The following is a 24,323-nucleotide window of genomic DNA, read 5'->3' on the forward strand; positions in this document are numbered from 1 at the left end:
GTTTTTAATTTTTAATAAATTTGCAAACATTTCTAAAAACCTGTTTTCCTTGTGTCATCATGGGGTAGAGTTTAGATTTCTAAGGATTTGTATTTATTTAATCAATTTTAGAATAAGACTGTAACGTAACAACATGTGGAAAAAGTCCAGGGGTCTGAATACTTTCCGAATGCACTGTATGTGAAACTGATAGACGCACACACACTACATGTTAATGTTTTTAAATGTAAATAGTAAAGTATTTTGTCTGCATTATCTTTTTCGTTATATGTCGGACCCCAGTAAGCCTAGATTTCGCCATTGGCGTCGTCTAATGGGGATCCTAATGAATCCAATCAAAAACAGGGTGGTTAATGTGCAAGGTGATGAGCTTGATGCAATTTTTTCCAATAAATATCGAGGGTCTTATTCTGGTGACATTATGATCGAAGCTTGGCTGCTGTTTGAAAAATATAAATAATATCGCTCACAATCATTATATCATAATGGGGTAGCCTACGCACTTTATCTGCGAGTTGTTGGCTAGAGCGCATGTGCCAAGAAAGATTGGGCACATTTTCATTATAACAATTTTATGACAAAACCATCAGTAGAGTTGAACATACGATGGAAACCCATTTAACCTGTATTTTTCATTCGGTAGCCTACATGGGACTGTAACGGTAAAAGTTTTATGTGCACCACGTCATCCCGCACTGCCTTTCATCTGTAAAAAGCCAGTTTGATATAAACATATCTCTGGTGGGAAAATGTGCATATTTTTTATGCATTTGAGAGTATTCGCATTCAAATCTGTCGCAAATTGGATAGAAACCTAGCTATAGATGCTCCCCACCAGTGCCGCCCCAATCGTAGAAATACAGACATCATGACTCCACTGCTGTAAGCCTTAGCAGGCTGCTGCTGCTATGTTGATGTTGTCGTAGAGGCCGAAGCTTGTATTAGCCGAGCTTGCGTACATAACATGAACTACTAACTAGCTGGCTATTATTTATCTATATTTTCTAACGGAGCTATCAAACCAAACTGAGATCGAAAGTATCTAGCTCCAATCGGTACACTCAGTATCGGAATGACAATTTCCTGTCAGTTTGATATTCATTTCCTGTTGCGAAATAGCTAGATAGCGGTTCGTGTGCAGCCTGCAAGCCGTTAGCTAATTGTAGCTAGCTAGATGATGTGTTGTAGTAGGCTTGGAAATAATCATATTTGCCGAAAGACATTGAATATGGAAGGATCGTGTAACATTTGCACGTTGCACCGGGGATATATTGCAACGGACATCTTTTTTAGAGGATAACCTGGATAACCTTAGCTACATGAAATGTCATAAACTAGCCGCGGAGTTGGAGGGACCCACAACCCCCTGAACAGCTGTATTGATGGAGAAATGTCCTCCGAGACGATAGCAAATATAACACTGCACAAGGTTTAGCGGAATTGTTATAGTCTGATATCTTGTCTCTGTATCTAGTCTGTCAAGCAAATAGTAGACGGGTCATTCCGAGATTGCTAGCTACTTAGTCAATGATGAGATAGCTAACTGCTGCCAGTGCTGGTGAAGAAATCACAGCTGTTTTGGCATCTGCAAACAACAAGACTGGCTGTGTCAGACAAACCTTCGGCCTTGTTCAGAAATACAAGATTTGTGAAACTGGCACAATACATACATTTGTGAAACTGGCACAACTGAAAACAAGGACATTTGAACAGTCTGTATCGAAGTGAGGATAATTTTTCCTGATCATCGAGACTTGGCAAAACTATAATGAGGAAGTTTTTTGATTCATCTCGTCGGGAGTTGGTCAGTTCTGGACCTGCTTCTGGAGGGGGTAGCAGTGGATCCAGCCATGCAGGTGGCAATTTAATTGGACGTTCATGTACAATTGGGCGGCACCAAGTCACTATTGAAGAAACAGTGGCCGAAGGTGAGATGTAGGAATTGATGCTTGTCTTTTGGAAACAATGTTTTGATGTTCATGTTGACTTAGAACATGTCATGTGACATTTCAGTTAGACAGCAAACTGCAACAATGGTCAACATCAATCAATCATTACCAATCAGGTAGCTGCTGCATGAAATATGGACTGATGGAATTCATTTTTGCTCAAGCCAGAGGCAAGCCGAGGTTTCAGTGTGATATGGCTACTGTATGCCATTGGTAAAGACATACTGTTGTGTCAACTTTCCACATGATGTACTCCTATTCCTGACACTCCTACATCTGACACACCCAGCCAATGACTATTTCACTGTAGATGGATAAGCCATCGTGCCATGTTGTTTGTAGTGTGGCTTTTATGGCATCAGTTTTGAGGATCAAGTGTGTGGCTGCTGCAAGTTGTGACTTATGTCATATCAGTCAAATGACTGACAGCTCTGTCATTGTTGGAGCAGCATCTGCATTTGGTAAATTAATTGTCAGGAAATACCCTTACGTATTAGGCACTTAAATGGACTCAGAACTGTCTGTTTTCGGTGTTCCATGAATTATTAAAATTAGTGACCATGGACACGAGAAGAGGCTCACTAGGAATGATAGCTAATTTTCAGGTACTGAAGAGCACAGAGAGCGATGTTTGGGGTGTCAAATAATTTTTACTTTTAAACAAAAGCCAATTGGGCACATTAATCCTGGAATTTTTGTAATTTTGACAACCCAATACCATGCAGATCAAGTTGCTGATTGTTTGATATCACTCATGTACTTGGTAGTGAAATCCAAAGAATCTGAAGATAATTGTACATTTACATTTGAGTAATTTAGCAGACACTCTTATCTAGAGCGACTTACAGTAGTGAGTGCCTACATTTTCTTACTTGTCCTCCGCAAGCGCCATGCTATACCAACTGAGCCACACTGGACCATAATGCCTTGATGTGAGGAAGTGATGTGACATTAATCCCTGACTCCCTGTGCAGTGGTGTAAAATCATCTCTCAAAACAGTATATTTTTCTCATTAAGCATCTGGCTTGGATTCAATTCCATGTAAACTCAGTCAATCCTTTAAATTAATTAAAAAATAGTAAAATAAATGGGCTTAGTCTTTGAAAATGGCAAATGCATAACCTAGCCTAAATAAACACAATCATCTACATACAAATAAATTCCTGACCCCAGTTATCACATAACACTACCATTTTGTATCGTACACCTGAGTGAAAGGTGCAGTGTCTGCATTATCCTGCACAGTGGAGTAATTTGTGTGGATTGTATTCACTGATATGGTAATGATGTAGCCCTGACATCTTTTAAAATGAATTTACTTTGCACAACCTTCTTAAAGACTGCAACTTTGCTCTAACAACCTCAGTTCATGATGACAATGTTTCTATCACTTTCTCACATCCAATGCTTTTGTTGACGAGTAAGGCAAATTGCATCTCATGATTTCTGCCTATTCTGTCCATCCTTTTAGAGTGCTGCTTTGCAGTGTACACTGAGTCTGAAACATGGTGAATGGAGACAGTCTAGCCTATCCCTGCCTCAGTTTTAGCTCAGCAACTCCCACTGCAATATTGTATAGATCTACACAGTACACTGCAGTTTAAACACATTGAAATTCAACACCATTATGGTATAACATGTAGGCTATCAACATTGACTTACTGTAAATTCCATGCTAAGATGAATTCACCAATTTGTAAGTCGCTCTGGATAAGAGCGTCTGCTAAATGACTTAAATGTAATGTAAATGTAAGATAGTTAAACTAGATATACTGTAAATTTCACAGCCTACAGTTGCAATGAAGATTACTAATTTAACATGATGCCACAAAGACAGTTGGCAGAAGATGACAAATAATGCTCTTATGGATTATGTATTGGGGTGTATGGAATGGTTAGGCCAATTTGATTTCTGTACTTCAATGTCTTGTCTTCTAGTCATATACAGTTGAAGTCAGAAGTTTACATACACCTTAGGCCAAATACATTGAAACTCAGTATTTCACAATTCCTGACATTTAATACAGGAAAAGATTCCCCAGTTAGGATCACCACTTTATTTTAAGAATGTGAAATGTCAGAATAATAGTAGAGAGAATAATTTATTTCCGATTTGATTTCTTTCATCACATTCCCAGTGGGTCAGAAGTTTACATACACTCATTTAGTATTTGGTAGCATTGCCTTTAAATTGTTTAACTTGGGTCAAGCGTTTCAGGGATCCTTCCACAAGCTTCCCACAATAATTTGGTTGAATTTTGGCCCATTCCTCCAGACAGAGCTGGTGTAACTGAGTCAGGTTTGTAGGTCTCCTTGCTCGCACACGCTTTTTCAGTTCTGCCCACAAATTGTTTATGGGATTGAGGTCAGGGCTTTGTGAGGGCCACTCCAATACCTTGACTTTGTTGTCCTTAAGCCATTTTGCCACAACTTTGGAAGTATGCTTGGGGTCATTGTCCATTTGGAAGACGCATTTGCGACCCCAAGCTTTGACTTCCTGACTGATGTCTTGAGATGTTGCTTCAATATCTTCACATAATTTCCCCCCCTAATGATGCCATCTATTTTGTGAAGTGCACCAGTCCCTCCTGCATCAAAGCACCCCCACGACATGATGCTGCCACCCCCGTACTTCACTGTTGGGATTTTGTTCTTTGGCTTGCAATCCTTCCCCTTTTTCCTCCAAACATAAGAATGGTCATTATGGCCAAACAGTCCTATTTTTGTTTCATCAGACCAGAGGTTCAATTTTTTGTTCCCATGTGCAGTTGCAAACCGTTGTCTGGCTTTTTTATGGCAGTTTTGGATCAGTGGCTTCTTCCTTGCTGAGCGGCCTTTCAGGTTATGTCAATATAGGACTCATTTTACTGTGGATATAGATTTATTTGTACCTATTTCCTCCAGCATCTTCACAAGGTCCTTTGCTGTTGTTCTGGGATTGATTTTAACTTCTATCATCAAAGTACGTTCATCTCTAGGAGACAGAACGCAGGTACACCTCCAATTGGTACACCATCCACAGGTACACCTCCAATTGACTCTAATGATGTCAATTAGCCTATCAGAAGCTTCTAAAGCCATGACATAATTTTCTGGAATTTTCCAAACTGTTTAAAGGCACAGTCAACTTAGTGTATGTAACCTTCTGACCCACAGGAATTATGATACAGTGAATTATAAGTGAAATAATCTGTCTGTATGCAATTGTTGGAAAATTGACTTGTGTCATGCACAATGTAGATGTCCTAACCGACTTGTCAAAACTCTAGTTTGTTAACAAGAAATTTGTGGAGTGGTTGAAAAACTTGTTTTAATGACTCCAACCTAAGTGAATGTACATTTCTGACTTCAACTGTAGTTTCATAATGAGACTGGATTCAAATAATATTTTATTTGTTACATGCGTCGAATACAATAGGTATGGACTTTACAGTGAAATGCTTACTTATAAGCCGTTAACCAACATTGCAGTATCAAGAAAAATACATGTTAATTAAGAAATAAAAGTAATAAATACATTTAGAGCAGCAGTAAAAATCACCATTATAAGAGTATTTATTCAATCTTCCACTCTTCTATCCCCATTAATTCCAATGGCGGAATGCAGGATACAACATTCTAAACTGAAATCATGGCCACAAAAGGAAAAATCAGAATGTTCATACTAAAACATTTTGAGTGCTTAAAAACAAATTCTATGGATTATTGAAGCAAATTACAAGGTTTAGACAAACCCAAACTGCTGCAAACCAAATGCTAGCCTAGTAGCATGAGGAAATATTGTCTAGATGCTTTTTTCCAGGGGAGATTAAGTTTATAAATTGACTGTCTGGGCTGTGGGACAGTGGATGCACATTTTATAAGATGTTACAGTACTAACTCTAGCCTACTTTTCATTGATTGCACTTCCGTCACTCGGTTGCGTCATGCCATTGTTGTGAAAGTTCTCAAAAAGCCTCTGCCATATTGCTGCTCAGTCATTCTGAATGGGGGCTAATAACTGTTTTGTCAAAATTAAACTACATTGGTCTGTAAATACAATGATATAGGAGTTGGCAAATAATTAGTAGGAAACAACCTTGCCATCATTATGATGTCATCAAATTTACTTTGGAGTGATGGCAATGTTTACGACATGTAAAGTCAATCTGGCGACATCACAATAGCTATGTTTCCAGATTTTCATGCAAATATTCAAAAATCCACATAAAACAATGCACATTTTCCCACCAGACATGTGCGTGGTGACGTACACTAAGTGTACAAAACATTAAGGACACCTTCCTAATATTGAGTTGCACCCCGCCCTCCCTTTTGCACTAATTTCTTTGGGGCATGGACTCCACAAGATGTCGAAGCGTTCCACAGGGATGCTGGCCCATGTTGACTCCAATGCTTCCCATAGCTTTGTGAAGCTTACTGGATGTCCTTTGGGTGGTGGACCATTATTGATACACACGGGAAACTGTTGAGCGTGAAAACCCAGCAGCGTTGCACTTCTCGATACAAACCGGTGCACCAGGCACATGCTACAATATCCTGTTCAAAGGCACTTAAATCTTTTGTCTTGCTCATTCACCCTCCGAATGGCACACCTACACAATCCATGTCTGAATTTTCTCAAGACTTAAAAATCATTTTTTAACCTGTCTCCTCCCCTTCATCTACACTGATTTTGAAGTGGATTTAACAAATTACATCAATAATGTTTGTCATTGTTGCATGAAGAAGTCACCAAAGCGCAGCGTGGTAAGTGTTCATGATTTATTAATAGAACTGAACCCTGAATAACAAAGATAATTGAACGAAACAGTTCTGTCTGGTGCAGACACAAAAACAAAATAACTACCCACAAAACATAGGTGGGAAAAGGCTACCTAAGTAAGTATGGTTGTCAGAGACAACGATAGACAGCTGCATCTGATTGAGAACCACACCTGGCCAAACACACAGAAATAGAAAACATAGAATGCCCACCCCAACTCACACCCTGACCAAACCAAAATAGAGACATAAAAACACATCTCTAAGGTCAGGGCGTGACAAATAAGGGATCAAAGCTGGACTCTCATTCACCTGGAAAGAGCAGGTGTCCTTAATGTTTTGTACATTCTGTGTAGTGCACAAAATTACCTTTTGCTGTTAAATCCCCATGTACTGAATAAAAAATACAAGTTAAATGTGTTTCCATCACATTTTCAAATTGACTGATGGGTTTTCTCATAAATACATCAAATCAAAGTTTATTTGTCACGTGCTCCTAATACAACACATCCGCCGATTACAACCTTACAGTGAAATGCTTACTTGCAATGGTGCAAGAAAAGGTATGTGTGTGTGGGTGAGTAAAGAAATAAAACAACAGTAAAAAGGCATTTGAAAAAAGAGTAGCAAGGCTATATACAGACACCTGTTAGTCAGGCTTATTGAGGTAGTATGTACATATAGGTATCGTTAAAGTGACTGCATATATGATAAACAGAGAATAGCAGAAGCGTAAAAAGAGAGGTTGGCGGGTGGTGGGACACAATGCAGATAGCCCGGTTAGCTAATGTGCGGGAGCACTGGTAAGTCGGGCCAATTTAGGTAGTATGTACTAGTCGACCGATTAATCAGAATGGCCGATTAATTAGGGCCGATTACAAGTTTTCATAGAATCGGAAATCTTTATTTTACATATATATATATGTGTGTATGTATTTTTATACCTTGATGTAACTAGGCAAGTCAATTAAGAACACATTCTCATTTTCAATGACAGCCTAGGAACGGTGGGTTAACTGCCTTGTTCAGGGGCAGAACGACAGATTTTCACCTTGTCAGCTCAGGGGATTCAATCTTGCAACCTTAAAGTTAACTAGTCCAACGTTCTAACCACCTGCCTCTCATTGCACTCCACGAGGAGCCTGCCTGTTACGCCTTTACGCGAATGCAGTAGAAGCCAAGGTAAGTTGCTAGCTAGCATTAAACTTATCTTGTAAAAAACTATCAATTAATCATAATCACTAGTTAACTACACATGGTTGATGATATTACTCTTTTATCTAGCGTGTCCTGTGTTGGATATAATCGATGCAACGCTGGGGATTGATTTAACAACAGTGCATTTGCGAACAAAGCACAATCGTTGGACGACTGTACCTGACCATAAACACCAATGCATTTCTTAAAATCAATACACAGAAGTATGTATTTTAAAACCTGCATATTTAGCTAAAAGAAATCCAGGTTAGCAGGCAATATTAACCAGGTGAAATTGTGTCATTTCTCTTGCGTTCATTGCACACAGAGTCAGGGTATATGCAACAGTTTGGGCAGCCTGGCTCATTGCGAACTCATTTGCCAGAATGTTACGAAATTATGACATAACATTGAAGGTTGTGCAATGTAACAAGAATATTTAGACTTAGGGATGCCACCCGTTAGATGAAATACCGAACAGTTCCGTATTTCTCTGAAATAATAAACGTTTTGTTTTCGACATTATAGTTTCCGGATTCGACCATATTAATGACCTTAAGGCTCGTATTTCTGTGTGTTATTATGTTATAATTAAGTCTATGATTTGATAGAGCAGTCTGACTGAGCGATGGTAGGCACCAGCAAGCTCGTAAGCATTCATTCAAACAGCACTTTTGTGCGTTTTGCCAGCAGCTCTTCGCAAGCACAGCGCTGTTTATGACTTCAAGCCTATCAGCCTAATGGCTGGTGTAACCGATGTGAAATGGCTAGCTAGTTAGCTGGGTGTGCGCTAATAGCGTTTCAAATGTCACTCGGTCTGAGACTTAGTTATAGAATTAGTTATTTCCCTTGCTCTGCAAGGGCTGCGGCTTTTGTGGAGCGATGGCTAACGCTGCTTCGAGTGTGGCTGTTGTCGATGTGTTCCTGGTTCGAGCCCAGGTAGGGGCAAGGAGAGGGACGGAAGGTATACTGTTACACTGGCAATACTATAGTACATATAAGAACATCCAATAGTCAAAGGTATATGAAATACTAATGGTAAAGAGAGAATTAGTCCTATAAATACTATATTAACTACAACCTAAAACCTCTTACCTTGGAATATTGAAGTCTCATGTCAAAAGGAACAACCGACTTTCATATGTTCTCATGTTCTGAGGAAGGAACTCAAACGTTAGCTTTTTTACATGTCTCCTATTGCACTTTTACATGGCACATATAGCACTTTTACTTCTCTTCTGCATTATTGAAACCAAATTGAACATGTTTCATTATTTATATGAGGCTAAATTGATTTTTGTTAATGTATTATATTAAGTTAAAATAAGTGTTCATTCAGTATTGTTGTAATTGTCATTATTACAAATAAATGTAAAAACAATTGGCCGATAAATCAGTATCTGCTTTTTTGGTCCTCCAATAATCAGTATCGGCTTTGAAAAATCATAATCAGTCGACCTCTAGTATGTACATGAATGTATAGTTAAAATGACTATGCATATATGATGAACAGAGAGTAGCAGCAACGTAAAAGAGGGGTTGTGTGGGGGCACACAATGCAAATAGTCTGGGAAACCATTTGGTTACCTGTTCAGGGGTCTTTGACAATTTTTAGGGCCTTCCCCTGACACCGCCTGGTGTAGAGGTCCTGGATGGCAGGCAGCTTTGCCTCAGTGATGTACTGGGCCGTACGCACTACCCTCTGAAGGGCCTTGCGGTCGGGGGCTGAACGATTGCCGTACCAGGCAGTGATGCATCCGGTCAGGATGCTCTCGATGATGCAGCTGTCGAACCTTTTGAGGATCTCAGGACCCATGCCAAATCTTTTTAGTTTCCTGAGGGGGAATAGGCTTTGTCGTGCCCTCTTCACAACTGTCTTGGTGTGTTTGGACCAATCTAGTTTGTTGATGATGTGGACACCAAGGAATTTGAAGCGCTCAACCTGCTCCACTACAGCCCCGTCGATGAGAATGGGGACATGCTCGGTGCACCTTTTCCTGTAGTCCACAATCATCTCCTTAGTCATGGTTACGTTGAGGGATAGGTTGTTATTCTGGCACCACCCGGCCAGGTCTCTGACCTCCCTATAGGCTTTCTTGTCATTGTCGGTGATCAGGCCTACCACTGTTGTGTCGTCAGCAAACTTAATGATGGTGTTGGAGTCGTGCCTGGCCATGCAGTCGTGGGTGAATGGGGAGTACATGAGGGGACTGAGCACGCACCCCTGGGGAGCTCCTGTGTTGAGGATCAGCGTGGCAGATGTGTTGCTACCTACCCTCACCACCTGGGGGTGGCCTGTCAGGAAGTCCAGGATCCAGTTGCAGAGGGAGGTGTTTAGTCCCAGGTTCCTTAGCTTGGTGATGAGCTTTGAGGGTACTATGGTGTTGAATACTGAGCTGTAGTCAATGAACAGCATTCTCACATAAGTGTTCCTTTTGTCCAGGTGGGAAAGGGCAGTGTGGAGTGCAATAGAGATTGCATCATCTGTGGATCTGTTTGGATGGTATGCAAATTGGAGTGGGTCTAGGGTTTCTGGGATAATGGTGTTGATGTGCGCCATTACCAACCTTTCAAAGCACGTCATGGCTACGGACGTGAAGGTTGCCTTTGTGTTCTTGGGCACAGGGACTATGGTGGTCTGCTTGAAACATGTTGGTATTACAGACTAAATCAGGGACATGTTGAAAATGTCAGTGAAGACACCTGCCAGTTGGTCAGCACATGCCCCAAGCACACATCCTGGTAATCCGTCTGGCCCCTCAGCCTTGTAAATTTTGACCTGTTGAAAGGTCTTCCTCACGTCGGCTACGGAGAGCGTGATCACACAGTCGTCTGGAACAGCTGATGCTCTCATGCATTGCCTCCGTGTTGTTTGCCTCAAAGCGAGCATAGAAGTGATTTAGCTCGTCTGGTAGGCTCCTGTCACTGGGCAGCTCGCGGCTGTGCTTCCCTTTTTAGTCTGTAATAGTTTGCAAGCCCCGTCGATCGTCAGAGCCGACTTAATCTTAGCCCTGTATTGACGTTTGCCTGTTTGGTGGTTCGTCGCAGGGCATAGCGGGATTTCTTGTAAGCTTCCTGGTTAGAGTCCCGCACCTTGAAAGCGGCAGCTCTACCCTTTAGCTCAGTGCGAATGTTGCCTGTAATCCATGGCTTCTGGTTGGGGTATGTACGTACAGTTACTGTGGGGACGACGTCCTCAATGTATTTATTGATAATGCCAGTGACTGATGTGGTGTATTCCTCAATGTCATTGGAAGAATCCCGGAACATGTTCCAGTCTGTGATAGCAAAGCAGTCCTGTAGTTTAGCATCTGCTTCATCTGACCATTTTTTTTATAGACCGAGCCACTGGTGCTTCCTGCTTTTATTTTTGCTTGTAAGCGGGAATCAGGAGGATAGAGTTGTGGTCGGATTGACCAAATGGAGAGCGAGGGAGAGCTTTGTACACGTCTCTGTGTGTGGAGTACAGGTGATCTAGAATTTTTTTCCCCCTCTGGTTGCACATTTAACATGTTGATAGAGATTTGGTAGAACTGATTTAAGTTTCCCTGAATTAAAGTCTCCGGCCACTAGGAGCGCCGCCTCTGGGTGAGTGGTTTCCTGTTTGCTTATTTCCTTATACAGCTGACTTGAGTGCTGTCTTAGTGCCAGCATCTGTCTGTGGTGGTAAATAAACAGCCATGAAAAGTATAGCTGAGAACTCTCTAGGCAAGTGGTGTGGCCTGCAGTTTATCACAATATACTCTACTTCAGGCGAGCAAAATCTAGAGACTTCCTTAGATTTCGTCCACCAGCTGTTGTTTACAAGTATGCACAGACCGCCCCCCCCTCATTTTACCGGAGTGTGCTGTTCTATCCTGCCAGTGCAGCGTGTATCCCGCTAGCTGAATATCCATGTCGTCATTCAGCCACCATTCCGTGAAGCATAGGATATTACAGTTTTTGATGTCCCGTTGGTAGGATATTCGTGATCGTACCTCTTCTAGATTATTGTCCAATGATTTCACGTTGGCGAGTAATATTGACGGTAACGGCAACTTTACTAGTTGGCTTCTGCGGGTCCGGACGAGGCATCCGGCTCTTCGTCCTCTGCGTCGCTCCCTTTTGTGAATAATTGCTATATCTGCCCTGTGGGGTGTTTGGAGAATATATTGTGAGTCCTGCTTGTTGTTGTTTTTGTTGTTGAAGAAATCTTTGTCTAATCCGAGGTGAGTGATCGCTGTCCTGATATCCAGAAGCTCTTTTCTTCCATAAGATACGGTTGCAGAAACATTATGTACAAAATAATTTACAAATATCGCGAAAAAACCCACATAATAGCACAATTGGTTATGAGACAGTAAAACGGCGGCCATCTCCTCTGGCGCCAAGTTGTGTTAATAAGCGAGTGTACCCACTCTGGTGCCCACTCAGCTATTTGTGCAATGTTGGCTAGTGTGCACATATAGCCTAAATCAGGGATGTGTAACGGAACTCATCATGCGGGGCTGCAGTGGCTCCTGGTTGTACATACCCACATCCATACACCTCAGCTTGCGAGCAAAACATTTGTACTTTTTCTGCACATTTTGCCATTGGGCGTAGAGAGAATGTAGCTATTTTCTAACTAATTTCCTGCAATTCTACACATTTTGCCATAGGGTGGAGGCAAATGTTTGAAGTTTTCAATATGATAACCAATGATCAAATAGGCTCTTGTTTAGTGGTGCGGGCATATGTATTCAATCTCTTTGCTATGAAGTCCCTAAATAAGATCTGGTGCAAACAATTACCTTCAGAAGTCACATAATTAGTTAGATTGCAAACAGGTGGACTTCATTTAAGTGTCACATGATTTTCCACAAGATCTTAGTATATATACACCTGTTCTAAAATGCCCCAGACTCTGGAACACCACTAAACAAGGGGCACCACCAAGTTGTGAAGTACAGATCAGGGTTGGGTTATAAAAAAAGATCCAAAACTTTGAACATCCCACGGAGCACCATTAAATCCATTATAATAAATCATGGAAAGAATATGGCACCACAACAAACCTGCCAAGAGAGGGCCGCCCACCAAAACTCACGGACTAGGCAAGGGGGGAAATTAATCAGAGAGGCAACAAAGGGACCAAAGATAACCCCGAAGGAGCTGCAAAGCTCCACAGCGGAGATCGGAGTATCTGTCCATAGGACCACTTTAAGCCAAACACTCCACAGAGCTGGGCTTTACGGAAGAGAGGCCAGAAAAAAGCCATTGCAAAATGCATGTGGGAGACTCCCCAAACATATGGAAGAAGATACTCTGGTCAGATGACTAAATACAGGGAAATTGTTGAGGGAAACCTGTTTCAGTCTTCCAGACATTTGAGACTGGGACGGAGGTTCACCTTCCAGCAGGACAATGACCCTAAGCATACTGCTAAAACAACACATTTAAATGTCTTGGAATGGCCTAGTCAAAGCCCAGACCTCAATCCAATTGAGAATCTGTGGTATGACTTAAAGATTGATGTACACCAGCGGAACCCTTCCATCTTGAAGGAGCTGGAGCAGTTTAGCCTTGAGGAAGGGGCAAAAATCACAGTGGCTACATGTGCCAAGCTTATAGCGACATACCCCAAGAGACTTGCAGCTGTAATTGCTGCAAAAAGTATTACCTTTTGGGGCGTTATGCACACACAAATAGTTATGCATGCTCAAGTTTTCATTTTTTTTGTCCAATTTGTTGTTTGTTAAACAATTTAAACTATATTGCATCTTCAAAGTGGTAAGCACTTAGTGTAAATCAAATGATACAAATCCCCCCCAAAATATAAATTTTAATTCCAGGTTGTAACAAAATAGGAAAAATGCCATGGGGTGAATACTTTCGCAAGCCACTGTATATACAAGTATTCAGACCCCTTGCTTTTTCCCACATTTTGTCACGTTACAGCCTTATTCTTGAATTATTAAATTATAATTTTCCTCATCAATCTACACACATACCCTATAATGACAAACTGAAAACAGATTTATAGAAATTTGAAAATGTATTAATAATAAAGAACAGATATACCTGTCATTACTCTCCTTTGAGGATCCAAGGATCAGGTTACAGGGGAAGAGCTTTCAATTGAGCCCCCTCTGCGGGTGAGGGGAGGGGGGGGGGTAATGACAGCTCACATCGATTGTAAATTGTAGGCAGCAGGCGATTCCATGTGGTTTCTCGTTTGGGTGAATGGAATGTTTCTTTGTTACCGAAGAGTTTGCCTCCCAAAACTTCAACATCAAACAATGAACACTGGGACATTATATTTCAACATCCGAATGTTGGGAATGATAATAGGTGGAATATGGAAATTTGTCTATTTTGTGATGTCATTAAAATTGTCATAAAGGCATTATAACAAAACATTGCAATTACATTACTTGAAGAGTTTTTACACTGTATACATCTGGTTTAGAGGTCGACCGATTAATCGGAATGGCCAATTTAATTAGGGCCGATTTCAAGTTTTCATAACAATCGGAAATCGGTATTTTTGGACACTGATTTGGCCGATTTATCATTATTATTTTTACACCTTTATTTAATCTTTATTTAACTAGGCAAGTCAGTTAAGAACACATTCTTATATTCACCTTGTCAGCTCGGGGGATTCAATCTTGCAACCTTACAGTTAACTAGTCCAACACTCTAACCACCTGCCTCTCATTGCACTTCACGAGGAGACTGCCTGTTACGCAAATGCAGTAAGCCAAGGTAAGTTGCTAGCTAGCATTTAAATTATCTTATAAAAAACAATCAATTAATCATAATCACTAGTTAACTACACATGGTTGATGATATTACTAGTTTATCTAGCGTGTCCTGCATTGCATGTAATTGATGCGGTGCGTATCGTTGCTCCAATGTGTACCTAACCATGAACATCAATGCCCTTCTTAACATCAATACACAGAAGTATATATTTTTAAACCTACATATTTAGCTAAAATATATCCAGGATAGCATGCAAAATTAACCCGGTGGAATTGTCACTTCTCTTGCGTTCATTGCACGCAGAGTCAGTGCATATGCAACAGTTTGGGCCGCCTAATTTGTCAGAATGTTACGTAATTATGACATAACATTGAAGGTTGTGCAATGTAACAGGAATATTTAGACTAATGGATGCCACCCCTTAGATAAAATACAGAACGATTACCTATTTCACTGAAAGAATAAACTTCTTGTTTTCGAGATGATAGTTTCCGGATTTGACCATATTAATGACCTAAGGCTCGTATTTCTGTGTGTTATTATGTTATAAAGTCTATGATTTGATAGAGTAGTCTGACTGAGCGGTGGTAGGCAGCAGCAGGCTCGTAAGCATTCATTCAAACAGCACTTTCGTGCGTTTTGCCAGCAGCTCTTCGTTGTGTGTCAAGCATTGCGCTGTTTATGACTTCAAGACTATCAACACCCGAGATTAGGCTGGTGTAACTGATGTGAAATGGCTAGCTAGTTAGCGGGGTGTGCGCTAGTAGCGTTTCAAACGTTACTCGCTCTGAGACTTGGAGAGGTTGTTCCCCTTGCTCTGCATGGGTAACGCTGCTTCAAGGGTGGCTGTTGTCGTTGTGTTCCTGGTTCGAGCCCAGGGAGGAGCGAGGAGAGGTTAATGAAATACAAATGGTATAGAGAGAAATAGTCCTATAATTCCTATAATAACTACAACCTATAACTTCTTACCTGGGAATATTGAAGACTCATGTTAAAAGGAACCACCAGCTTTCATATGTTCTCATGTTCTGAGCAAGGAAATTAAATGTTAGCTTTCTTACATGGCACATATTGCACTTTTACTTTCTTCTCCAACATTTTGTTTTTGCAGTATTTAAACCAAATTTAACATGTTTCATTATTTATTTGAGGCTAAGTGGATGTTATTGATGTATTATATTAAGTTAAAATAAGTTTTCATTCAGTATTCTTGTAATTGTCATTATTACAAATACATTTTAAAAATCGGCCGATTTATCGGTATCGGCTTTTTTTGGTCCTCCCATAATCGGTTTCGGCTTTTTTTGGTCCTGCAATAATCGTTATCGCCGTTGAAGAATCATAATCAGTCGTTCTCTAATCTGGTTTACATCCTTTACGTTGTGTAGAAAATATCAAGGATAAAGAGAATGTGTTTGTGACGATAAGATTGTGATTTTAGTTCTCTAACAAGATCATAGTAAATTATCATACATTACCTCGTAACCAGAGAGCGTGTCAGCAGAAACTCCCCTTTTTACCCAAGGGTATAAAGGGTTCTGTTAAAAATTAACATATCAGACTAAAACAGACCACAGCTGTAGCGAGGTCTAGGATAGTCACTACCACTGAACGCAACACGAGGTTGAAGAAGACAAAAGAACCTCTAACAATCCAATGCTACGGTTGAGTAGCTGTTCTAAGTACTGTATCTAAGAAGATGAATTTTAGTAGGACCGGTTATTCTCTTCAAATCATCGTTGCCTGCACTGCTTTCATCACCACTCTGGGATCATCGACACGGCTGATTAGCCGTCCTCAGGAGACCACTCTTCCAGAACGAGTGCAAATAAACAGACAACTAAGAAGAAGGACATTGTGACCTCTTGTGGACAATCAGAGAAGAAGAAGGCCATCCGAAATAAGAAGGCCCAATCAAACCCTTCACAATGCACGTAAATAATGCACGTAAATACATGCATTACTTCTTCCCCAAAAGAGCGGCCTTTCAGGGCAAGGTATTAGGGTTACTATAAGCGTAGTTTGCAAATGTATCCAAGTGTTGCTTCTATTTCTCGCTTTCTCTCTCTAACTCTCCATCTTGTGTAACAAGTGTCATATTGTGTTAGTCCACTAGGGACCTGTTGTCATCGCATTGAGTTTCTAATCGATAAGCTATACAGTGTGTGTATCCTATGTTATCATTTAGTTTCTTAGTAAATAAATAATCAAATCAATTTGTGTGGTATAGAATGATCAGTGAGACTCAGATTTCTGCAGATTCACGAAGTCTGCGATGTTCAAAAGGAGACTGATATGAGGAAATTATTAATTAGTGACTTTTGATTTGTATTGTATTTTATATTTATTTTTAATTCCAGGCCCCCATCCCAGCAGGAGAGCTTTTGCCTCTTGGTAGTCCGTCATTGTAAATAAGAATTTGTTCTTAACTGACTTGTCTAGTTAAAATAAAAAAATAAGTTAATTCGGGAGACGGTAACCTGTTAAACAAACTTTTTCCGTGGTGCCCCAATTTCCTAATGAGTTCATTGTTACATGATTAATTTAATCTAATAACAACTAAACATAGTGGGTAATTATTTGATGAATAACAGTCATCACATTAATGATAGTCACATCATGACATACCTTATTTGCATAAGTATTCAGACCAGTGGTGTAGCTTAGCCAGGGCAGCCGGTGCGGTCGCACCAGGGTGATTTCAAAATCAGTAATCTATGAACACAAAGGTTGAAGGCCAAAAATGAGAAAGCAAAGGAGGTATCAAAATTTGTTAAATTAGATTCCTTTTTCAAATGCAGTTCAAGTGCAGCCATTGCTAGCACAAGCAATGTAGCGGGACCAGAAGAGGATGTAGGTTTATCGTCGCCAGCAGCAGCTTTTAGCGGGTCAATTGAGCCAAGGCCAAGCTGTTCCTTCGTGCAAGAAGAAGCAACTTTGACAGAGGAGGATACAGGTTGTCAGATATCGGTGGATACGACCCTGAGTACAAGCCAGGTCGGACAAGCTATCCCCGGGCGGGGAGGAAGAGGAGCAGGGCGAGGCTAGAATCGTGGCGGCTGAGGAAACAGGTGGAAGTGGTACAGACAGCCTTTTTACCTATCCAACTGATGGGACATTATGCAACAAATGTGGAATAGTTAAACGGCATGTTATTGCATTAGGCTCGTGTAAGCCTGCTGGCCCATTCCCAAGAGTTGACGAAAGGCAGTGTTTTTCCAAGTCATATTACACCACTACAACCAAGGCTGGAATCAAATTACCACGTACATGGCTATGTTATTCGGTCAAGCTAGATTGCGCGTATTGTTAGCCTTTCTGCCTGTTTGGAGATCGGAGTGCCCTTTTCTTCTCTGATGCGTGGGTGAATGGGGTGAGAGATTAGCGCCATCTAACATCCATAATAGCATGTCATGAGACATCCCAGATTCACATGGGTGCCTGTTTGGTATATGAGTAATGAAGCTCAATGGCACTATTGACGCAGAAATGGAGAGAGGCGTGGGCTAACGCAGCAAATATCTGGCGACAGATGTTGGAGCGCATAGTTAATGTAACTCTCACACTTGCATCATGTAATTGGTGTTCAGAGGGCACCGTCGAAAGCTGGGGCAGGCCAACAGTGGGAATTGTCTCAGTATAATTGAACTGCTGTCATTTTACGACCCAGTTCTGAAATAACGTTTAGAACGCCCCGCAGGATCCGTTAAATATCTCAGTCTTTAAATCCAAAATGTGGTGATTTATGTCTTAGCCGAGCGAGTGAAGTGTGACATTCAGGGAGAGATGCAGGAAGCACCATTTTTGTCTATTATAATGGACACCACCTGTATCCAGAGTAGACCAGTTAAGACAAGTTTATCGCTATGTGAGATTAATGAGGGATGCAAATAATGTCGCCACAGATCTGACCATCACAGAGTCGTTTTGGGGATTTTTGGAGACTTGCTGACACATCAGCTGCTGAGCAACTTGATTTTGGAGTCCACCTGTGGTAAATTACATTGATTGTGCATGATTTGGAAAGGCACACACCTGTCTATATAATGCCCCACAGTTGACAGTGCATGTCAAAGCAAAAACCAAGCCATGAGGTCAAAGGAATTGTCCGTAGAGCTCAGAGACAGGATTGTGTCAAGGCAAAGGTCTGGGAAACGGTACCAAAAAAATTATGCATCATTGAAGGTCCCCAAGAACACAGTGGAATCCATCATTCTTAAATCGAAGAAGTTTAGAACCACAAAGACTCTTCCTAGAGCTGGCTTCCTGGCCAAACTGAGCAATCAGAGGAGAAGGTCTTTAGTCAGGGAGGTGACCAAGATCCCGATGGTCACTCCGACAGAGCTCTTGAGTTCCTTGGTGGAGATGGGAGAACCTTCCAGAAGGACAACCATTTCTGCAGCACTCCACCAATCAGGCCTTTATGGTAGTGGCCAGACGGAAGCCACTCCTTAGTACAAAACATATGGCAGTCCGCTTGAAGTTTTCCAAAAGGCACCTAAAGGACTCTGACCATGAGAAATACGATTCTCTGGTCTGATGAAACCAAGACTGAACTCTTTGGCCTGGTTGCCAAGCGCCACGACTGGAGGAAACCTGGCACCATCCCTTCGCTGAAGCATGGTGGTGGCAGCATCATGCTGTGGGGATGTTTTTCAGAACCCAATCGAACATCTCTGGAGAGACCTGAAATTGGCTGTGCAGCGACGCTCCCCATCCAATGTGACAGAGCTTGAGAGGATCTGCAGAGAAGAATGGGAGAAACTCCCCAAACACAGGTGTGCCAATCTTGTAGCGCCATACCCGAGGCTGTAATCGCTGCCAAAGGTGCTTCAACAAAGTACTGAGTAAAGGGTCTTAATATTTATGTAAATGTGATTTAATTATATATTTTTTATTTAAATTTGTTAACCTGTTTTGCTTTGTCAATTTTGGGTACTGTGTGTAGATTGACTAGGGGGGAAAATTATTTAATCTATTTTATAATAAGGCTGTAATGTAACACAATTTTGAAAAATTCAAGCGGTCTGAATACGGTCTTATTTTGGTCATATTGGTCCGCAGGCCTATAAAATGGGGGTCACATTTTGCCCATCCTGGCTTACATGATGAGATTAGTATTTTATAGATGAAGGAGTGAGTTTATTTTTGTTCGTCATATGCCAAGCATCGGTTTTCATGTCACCAGAATAAGACACCTCAATATTTATTGGAAAGGAGTATCAAGCTCATCACCTTGCACTTTCACCACCCTGTGAACTTCATAATTTGTCATCTATAGCTTAATAAATTGCATGCTTTCCTGTCATCGCATGACTCCATGTTTACTTTGATATGATGGTTATTATATCAATATTTGCACATTAGTGTCTTCACTGACAATTATCGCATAATTAATTTTACTGACAGAAAAAGATCCCAACTTGTCTAGCATATTTTGTTCTCTCTACATTTCGAAAGTTAGGCCTGTCATGACATTTTTTATCTGATGTACTTTACTCACATAAAAAGGTTGGATTTAAACAGGCTTAATGCCAAATAAAAATCCTACAAATTATTTGCCTCCTTTTAAAGATCATCGGGTTTCCAAGCCCAAAAACATTATCATGGTGTCTTTTTGTTCTAGTTTCATGAGGAATCACCAGTAAAGCCTTTTATCCCACTACTGTAATTTGGACGGCAGGTAGCCTAGTGGTTAGAGCGTTGGGCCAGTAACCAAAAGGTTGCTAGATCGAATCAACGAACTGTCGTTCTTCCCCTGCATAAGGCACTGTTCCAAGGCTGTCATTGTAAATAAGAATTTGTTCTTAATTAACTGACTTCCCTAGTTAAATAAAGGTAAATAATTACTATACTAGGTCTTTTTTACAGATGAGCCCTGAATTACATAAATTACAGTAAATACACACACATCCATATAAATACAAAATGCAAGCAGTTCTTGATACCTGAATACACTTGAAAGTGATTTGTTCCTGACGTGGAATATCTCATTCAGTTTTCTCTATTACTTCAGACTTCCAATGGTTGCTTGCCTCCAAACACTGAACATTAAATTTGGTCTCATTCACTCTATATCACAGGGGGGTTTGCAATTGTGTTCCTGGTACGAACCAGCCAGGGGCTCCGCTGTGCCCTCAAGAGGATGTATGTCAACAATGAACACGACCTGCAGGTGTGCAAGCGAGAGATCCAGATTATGGTGAGTTGCTGTGGGATTACCCCACGGCATGCTTGAAAAAGGAGCTATGATGTCTAGTTCTCTCTTTTGCCCACATGAAAACACATACATGACATGCATACAGGCAGCTCTACAAACTGCAGCATGTTATGTATCAGCAACGATGATTTGCAACCAAATTTTCCTCAGGAGACAAAGTTTGAATTTGAGTGGCATGATAATGTTCACTCTGTCTTTTATTGTAATGTGGTTGTCCTTGTGCTCTCGCAGAAGGACCTGGTCGGCCATAAGAACATTGTTGGCTATCTGGACTCTAGTATCACCACTTGTGGAGGAGGAGATGTGTGGGAAGTGCTCATCCTCATGGACTACTGTAAAGGTGAGTGCTTACTGAAGGATCTGTGTTCAATCAAGTGTAGTTCATTCCTCAAAAGAGACTATGAAAGGTAGAAATAAAGGTGGGCCACTGTCACTCCACTTGTAGTCCACATGAGGGCGCTTTCTGTCTAACTATATTCTGTCCTCCATATAGGCCTACGGCTGGGGTGGTTAATTTCTTTAAATGTTGTGTTTAACCATTCAGTTTTTCCACAAAAAAATGTGAAGGTGTAGATAATGTGATTGTTTAAGCATATCTCAAGGAAATACTTGTTTTAAATCAAAGCCTTGTTTTTTTTCAGGACTGTTCAGATCAAACATTTCTCCATTGTGACATTGGGCTTTCTAGCACTCTTTCATTCCAAGGCTAACTTTACGTATCACGCTAATAGCTAGTCAAGCACGGCCAATCTGGGGTCATAGATTTAATTCTTTCTTTTGTTCACAGAATAATTTGCTCTTAATAATGGAATGATAGAGCAGCCTAACCTTTTCCGCTCTATGGGAGAACTGTCACAATGAAGAGGACACTTAAGTGTTCATTGAAAGACAACACATGTCTGAAATTATTAAAAAGTTGTGAGGTTATGAATTGGCTCTAAGTTTTGTGTATTGGACAATTTTTTATTTAATTTTATCTCTGTGGCTCAACCTTGAAGACCATACATACTGTAGAGACGGTTTTATAAATCTATCAACATGTTGATAATACAATGTTTGATATACCGTACAGTAGATCCTACTACTCAGACTGCATTTCCTTCTGTGAGCTTTATCCCGATTTTCATACCATCATACTGTTTCTGTACCATACCGGTGTGTACGATTTTACCAATTGTAAAGGGGCCCTATTTCAACAAAAACTAATAAATATAAACATTTTAACTCAGCAAAAAAAGAAACATCCCCTTTTCAGGACCCTGTTTTTCAAAGATGATTCATAAAAATTCAAATAACTTCACAGATCTTCATTGTAAAGGGTTTTAAAACTGTTTCCCATGCTTGTTCAATGAACCATAAACAATTCATGAACATGCACCTGTGGAACGGTCATTAAGACACTAACAGCTTACAGACGGTAGGTAATTAAGGTCACATTTATGAAAACTTAGGACACGAAAGAGGCCTTTCTACTGACTCTGGAAAAAAACAAAAGAAAGATGCCCAGGGTCCCTGCTCATCTGCGTGAACGTGCCTTAGGCGTGCTGCAAGGAGGCATGAGGACTACAGATGTGGCCAGGGCAATACATTTCAATGTCTGTACTGTGAGACTGCTAAGACAGCGCTACAGGGAGACAGAACAGACAGCTAATCGTTTTCGCAGTGGCAGACCACATGTAACAACACATGCACAGGATCGATACATCCGAACATCACACCTGCGGGACACGTACAGGATGGCAACAACAACTGCCCGAGTTACACCAAGAACGAACAATCCCTCCATCAGTGCTCAGACTGTCCGCTGAGAGAGGCTGGACTGACGGCTTGTAGGCCTGTTGTAAGGCAGGTCCTCACCAGACATCACCGACAACAACGTCGTCTATGGGCACAAACTCACTGTTGCTGAACCAGACAGGAATGGCAAAAAGTGCTCTTTGACGAATTGCGGTTTTGTCACATCAGGGGTGATGGTTCAGATTCACATTTATCTTTGAAGGAATGAGCGTTACACTTTTAGCCACTTAGCTAACAAGTTAGCAAACCAAATGCATAGCTGGAGCCCCTGAGCTGGATGTAATTTATTTGAGACATCTTAGATTTTTTATAGTTCTACTTAACTTATAGTTAGTTATAAGCAGTGGCGCAGCACGCACCCCAGCAGCCCACTGCGATGTTGAAAATCATATTGTTGGTATTTTGAAACACCCTGGTATACGGTATATTGTTCAAGCCTAGTGAGCTTCCACATCACAGCTATATAACACCATGTGCAACCACTGAGTAAAGGCCCCTATTGTGAAGTGGTCATTTTAGATTATCAAGAGACTGAGTCTGAGTGCAAAATAGGTGTGGCTGTATGCTCCATTCCCAGTGTGTGTTCAGTAATGAAATTGTGTGGTGTATCTTTGCAGGAGGCCAGGTGGTGAACCTGATGAACCAGCGTCTGCAGACTGGCTTCACCGAGGCAGAGGTACTGCAGATCTTCTGTGATACGTGTGACGCCGTGTCTCGACTGCACCAGGGCAAGACACCCATTATCCACAGGGACCTTAAGGTATGCGGAGGACAGATGTATGATTTTAATTTGATCACCCGGTTGCAGGAGAACGTTCCTGCAATGTGGGAAATGTAAAACTTATAGTGTATTTGAGGTTTGATATTTCAGACATGATTTTCCCTTATGAAAAATGTATCAACCCCCCCCAAAAATTCCATTAATTATAATTCACATGAAAATTCACTGTTGCTGCAGGATTATTTTCCTGCTGTAGCAAACTGGCTCAAATTAAGATCCTACATCTGTAGGAACCCTCTCCTGTGTTTTCTCCCACCTCCCTTCTCTGCTTGTCGTCCCTCTCTCCTCAGCTTCTTATTGGCTTAGTCTTGCTGTTATATAGGCAAGCTGTTACCGGTATTTATATATGCCATTCAGCAGACACATTTTTTTATCCAATTCACATTATATATTTTTTAAATAGCGTGACAATTACGTGACTCATTCTGTAGTTCTCTGGCTCTATTTGACTCTTCTTCTCCTTTGTGTTTCTGCAGGTGGAAAACATCCTGTTACATGATAAGGGTCACTACGTGCTGTGTGACTTCGGAAGCGCCACCAATAAGTTCCAGAACCCACAGACCGAAGGAGTGCCAGTAGTCGATGAGGAAATAAAAAAGTTTGTGAACCGACAGTCAGAAGTTTACATACAATTTAGCCAAATACATTTAAACTCAGTTTTTCACAATTCCTGACATTTAATCCTAGTAAAGATTCGCTGTCTTAGGTCAGTTAGGATCACCACTTTATTTTAATAATGTAAAATGTCAGAATAATAGTAGAGCGAATGATTTATTTCAGCTTTTATTTCTTTCATCGCATTCCCAGTGGGTCAGATGTTTACATATACTCAATTAGTATTTGGTAGCATTGCCTTTAAATTGTTTAATTTGGGCCAAATGTTTC

The 24,323-nt window shown here is 40.9% G+C and overlaps 1 protein-coding gene across 4 annotated transcripts in view; it reads left to right on the top strand.

Moving 5' to 3' along the window:
• Nucleotides 1–1,114: 1,114 nt before the first annotated feature.
• The window catches only part of LOC135548356 (AP2-associated protein kinase 1-like), a 47,003-nt gene continuing 23,794 nt past the window's right edge, over nucleotides 1,115–24,323 (top strand). For all 4 annotated transcript variants that reach the window (XM_064977875.1, XM_064977873.1, XM_064977876.1 and 1 more), the window contains exons 1-5: nucleotides 1,115–1,928; nucleotides 20,724–20,842; nucleotides 21,092–21,200; nucleotides 23,275–23,417; nucleotides 23,915–24,036. In XM_064977875.1, coding sequence (XP_064833947.1) covers nucleotides 1,769–1,928; nucleotides 20,724–20,842; nucleotides 21,092–21,200; nucleotides 23,275–23,417; nucleotides 23,915–24,036 — 653 coding nt within the window. In that variant the 5' untranslated portion in view covers nucleotides 1,115–1,768. The remainder of the gene's footprint in view (nucleotides 1,929–20,723; nucleotides 20,843–21,091; nucleotides 21,201–23,274; nucleotides 23,418–23,914; nucleotides 24,037–24,323) is intronic.

The sequence above is a fragment of the Oncorhynchus masou genome, chromosome 11, assembly GCF_036934945.1.
Source record: "Oncorhynchus masou masou isolate Uvic2021 chromosome 11, UVic_Omas_1.1, whole genome shotgun sequence".
In the NCBI taxonomy this organism is placed as follows: Eukaryota; Metazoa; Chordata; class Actinopteri; order Salmoniformes; family Salmonidae; genus Oncorhynchus; species Oncorhynchus masou.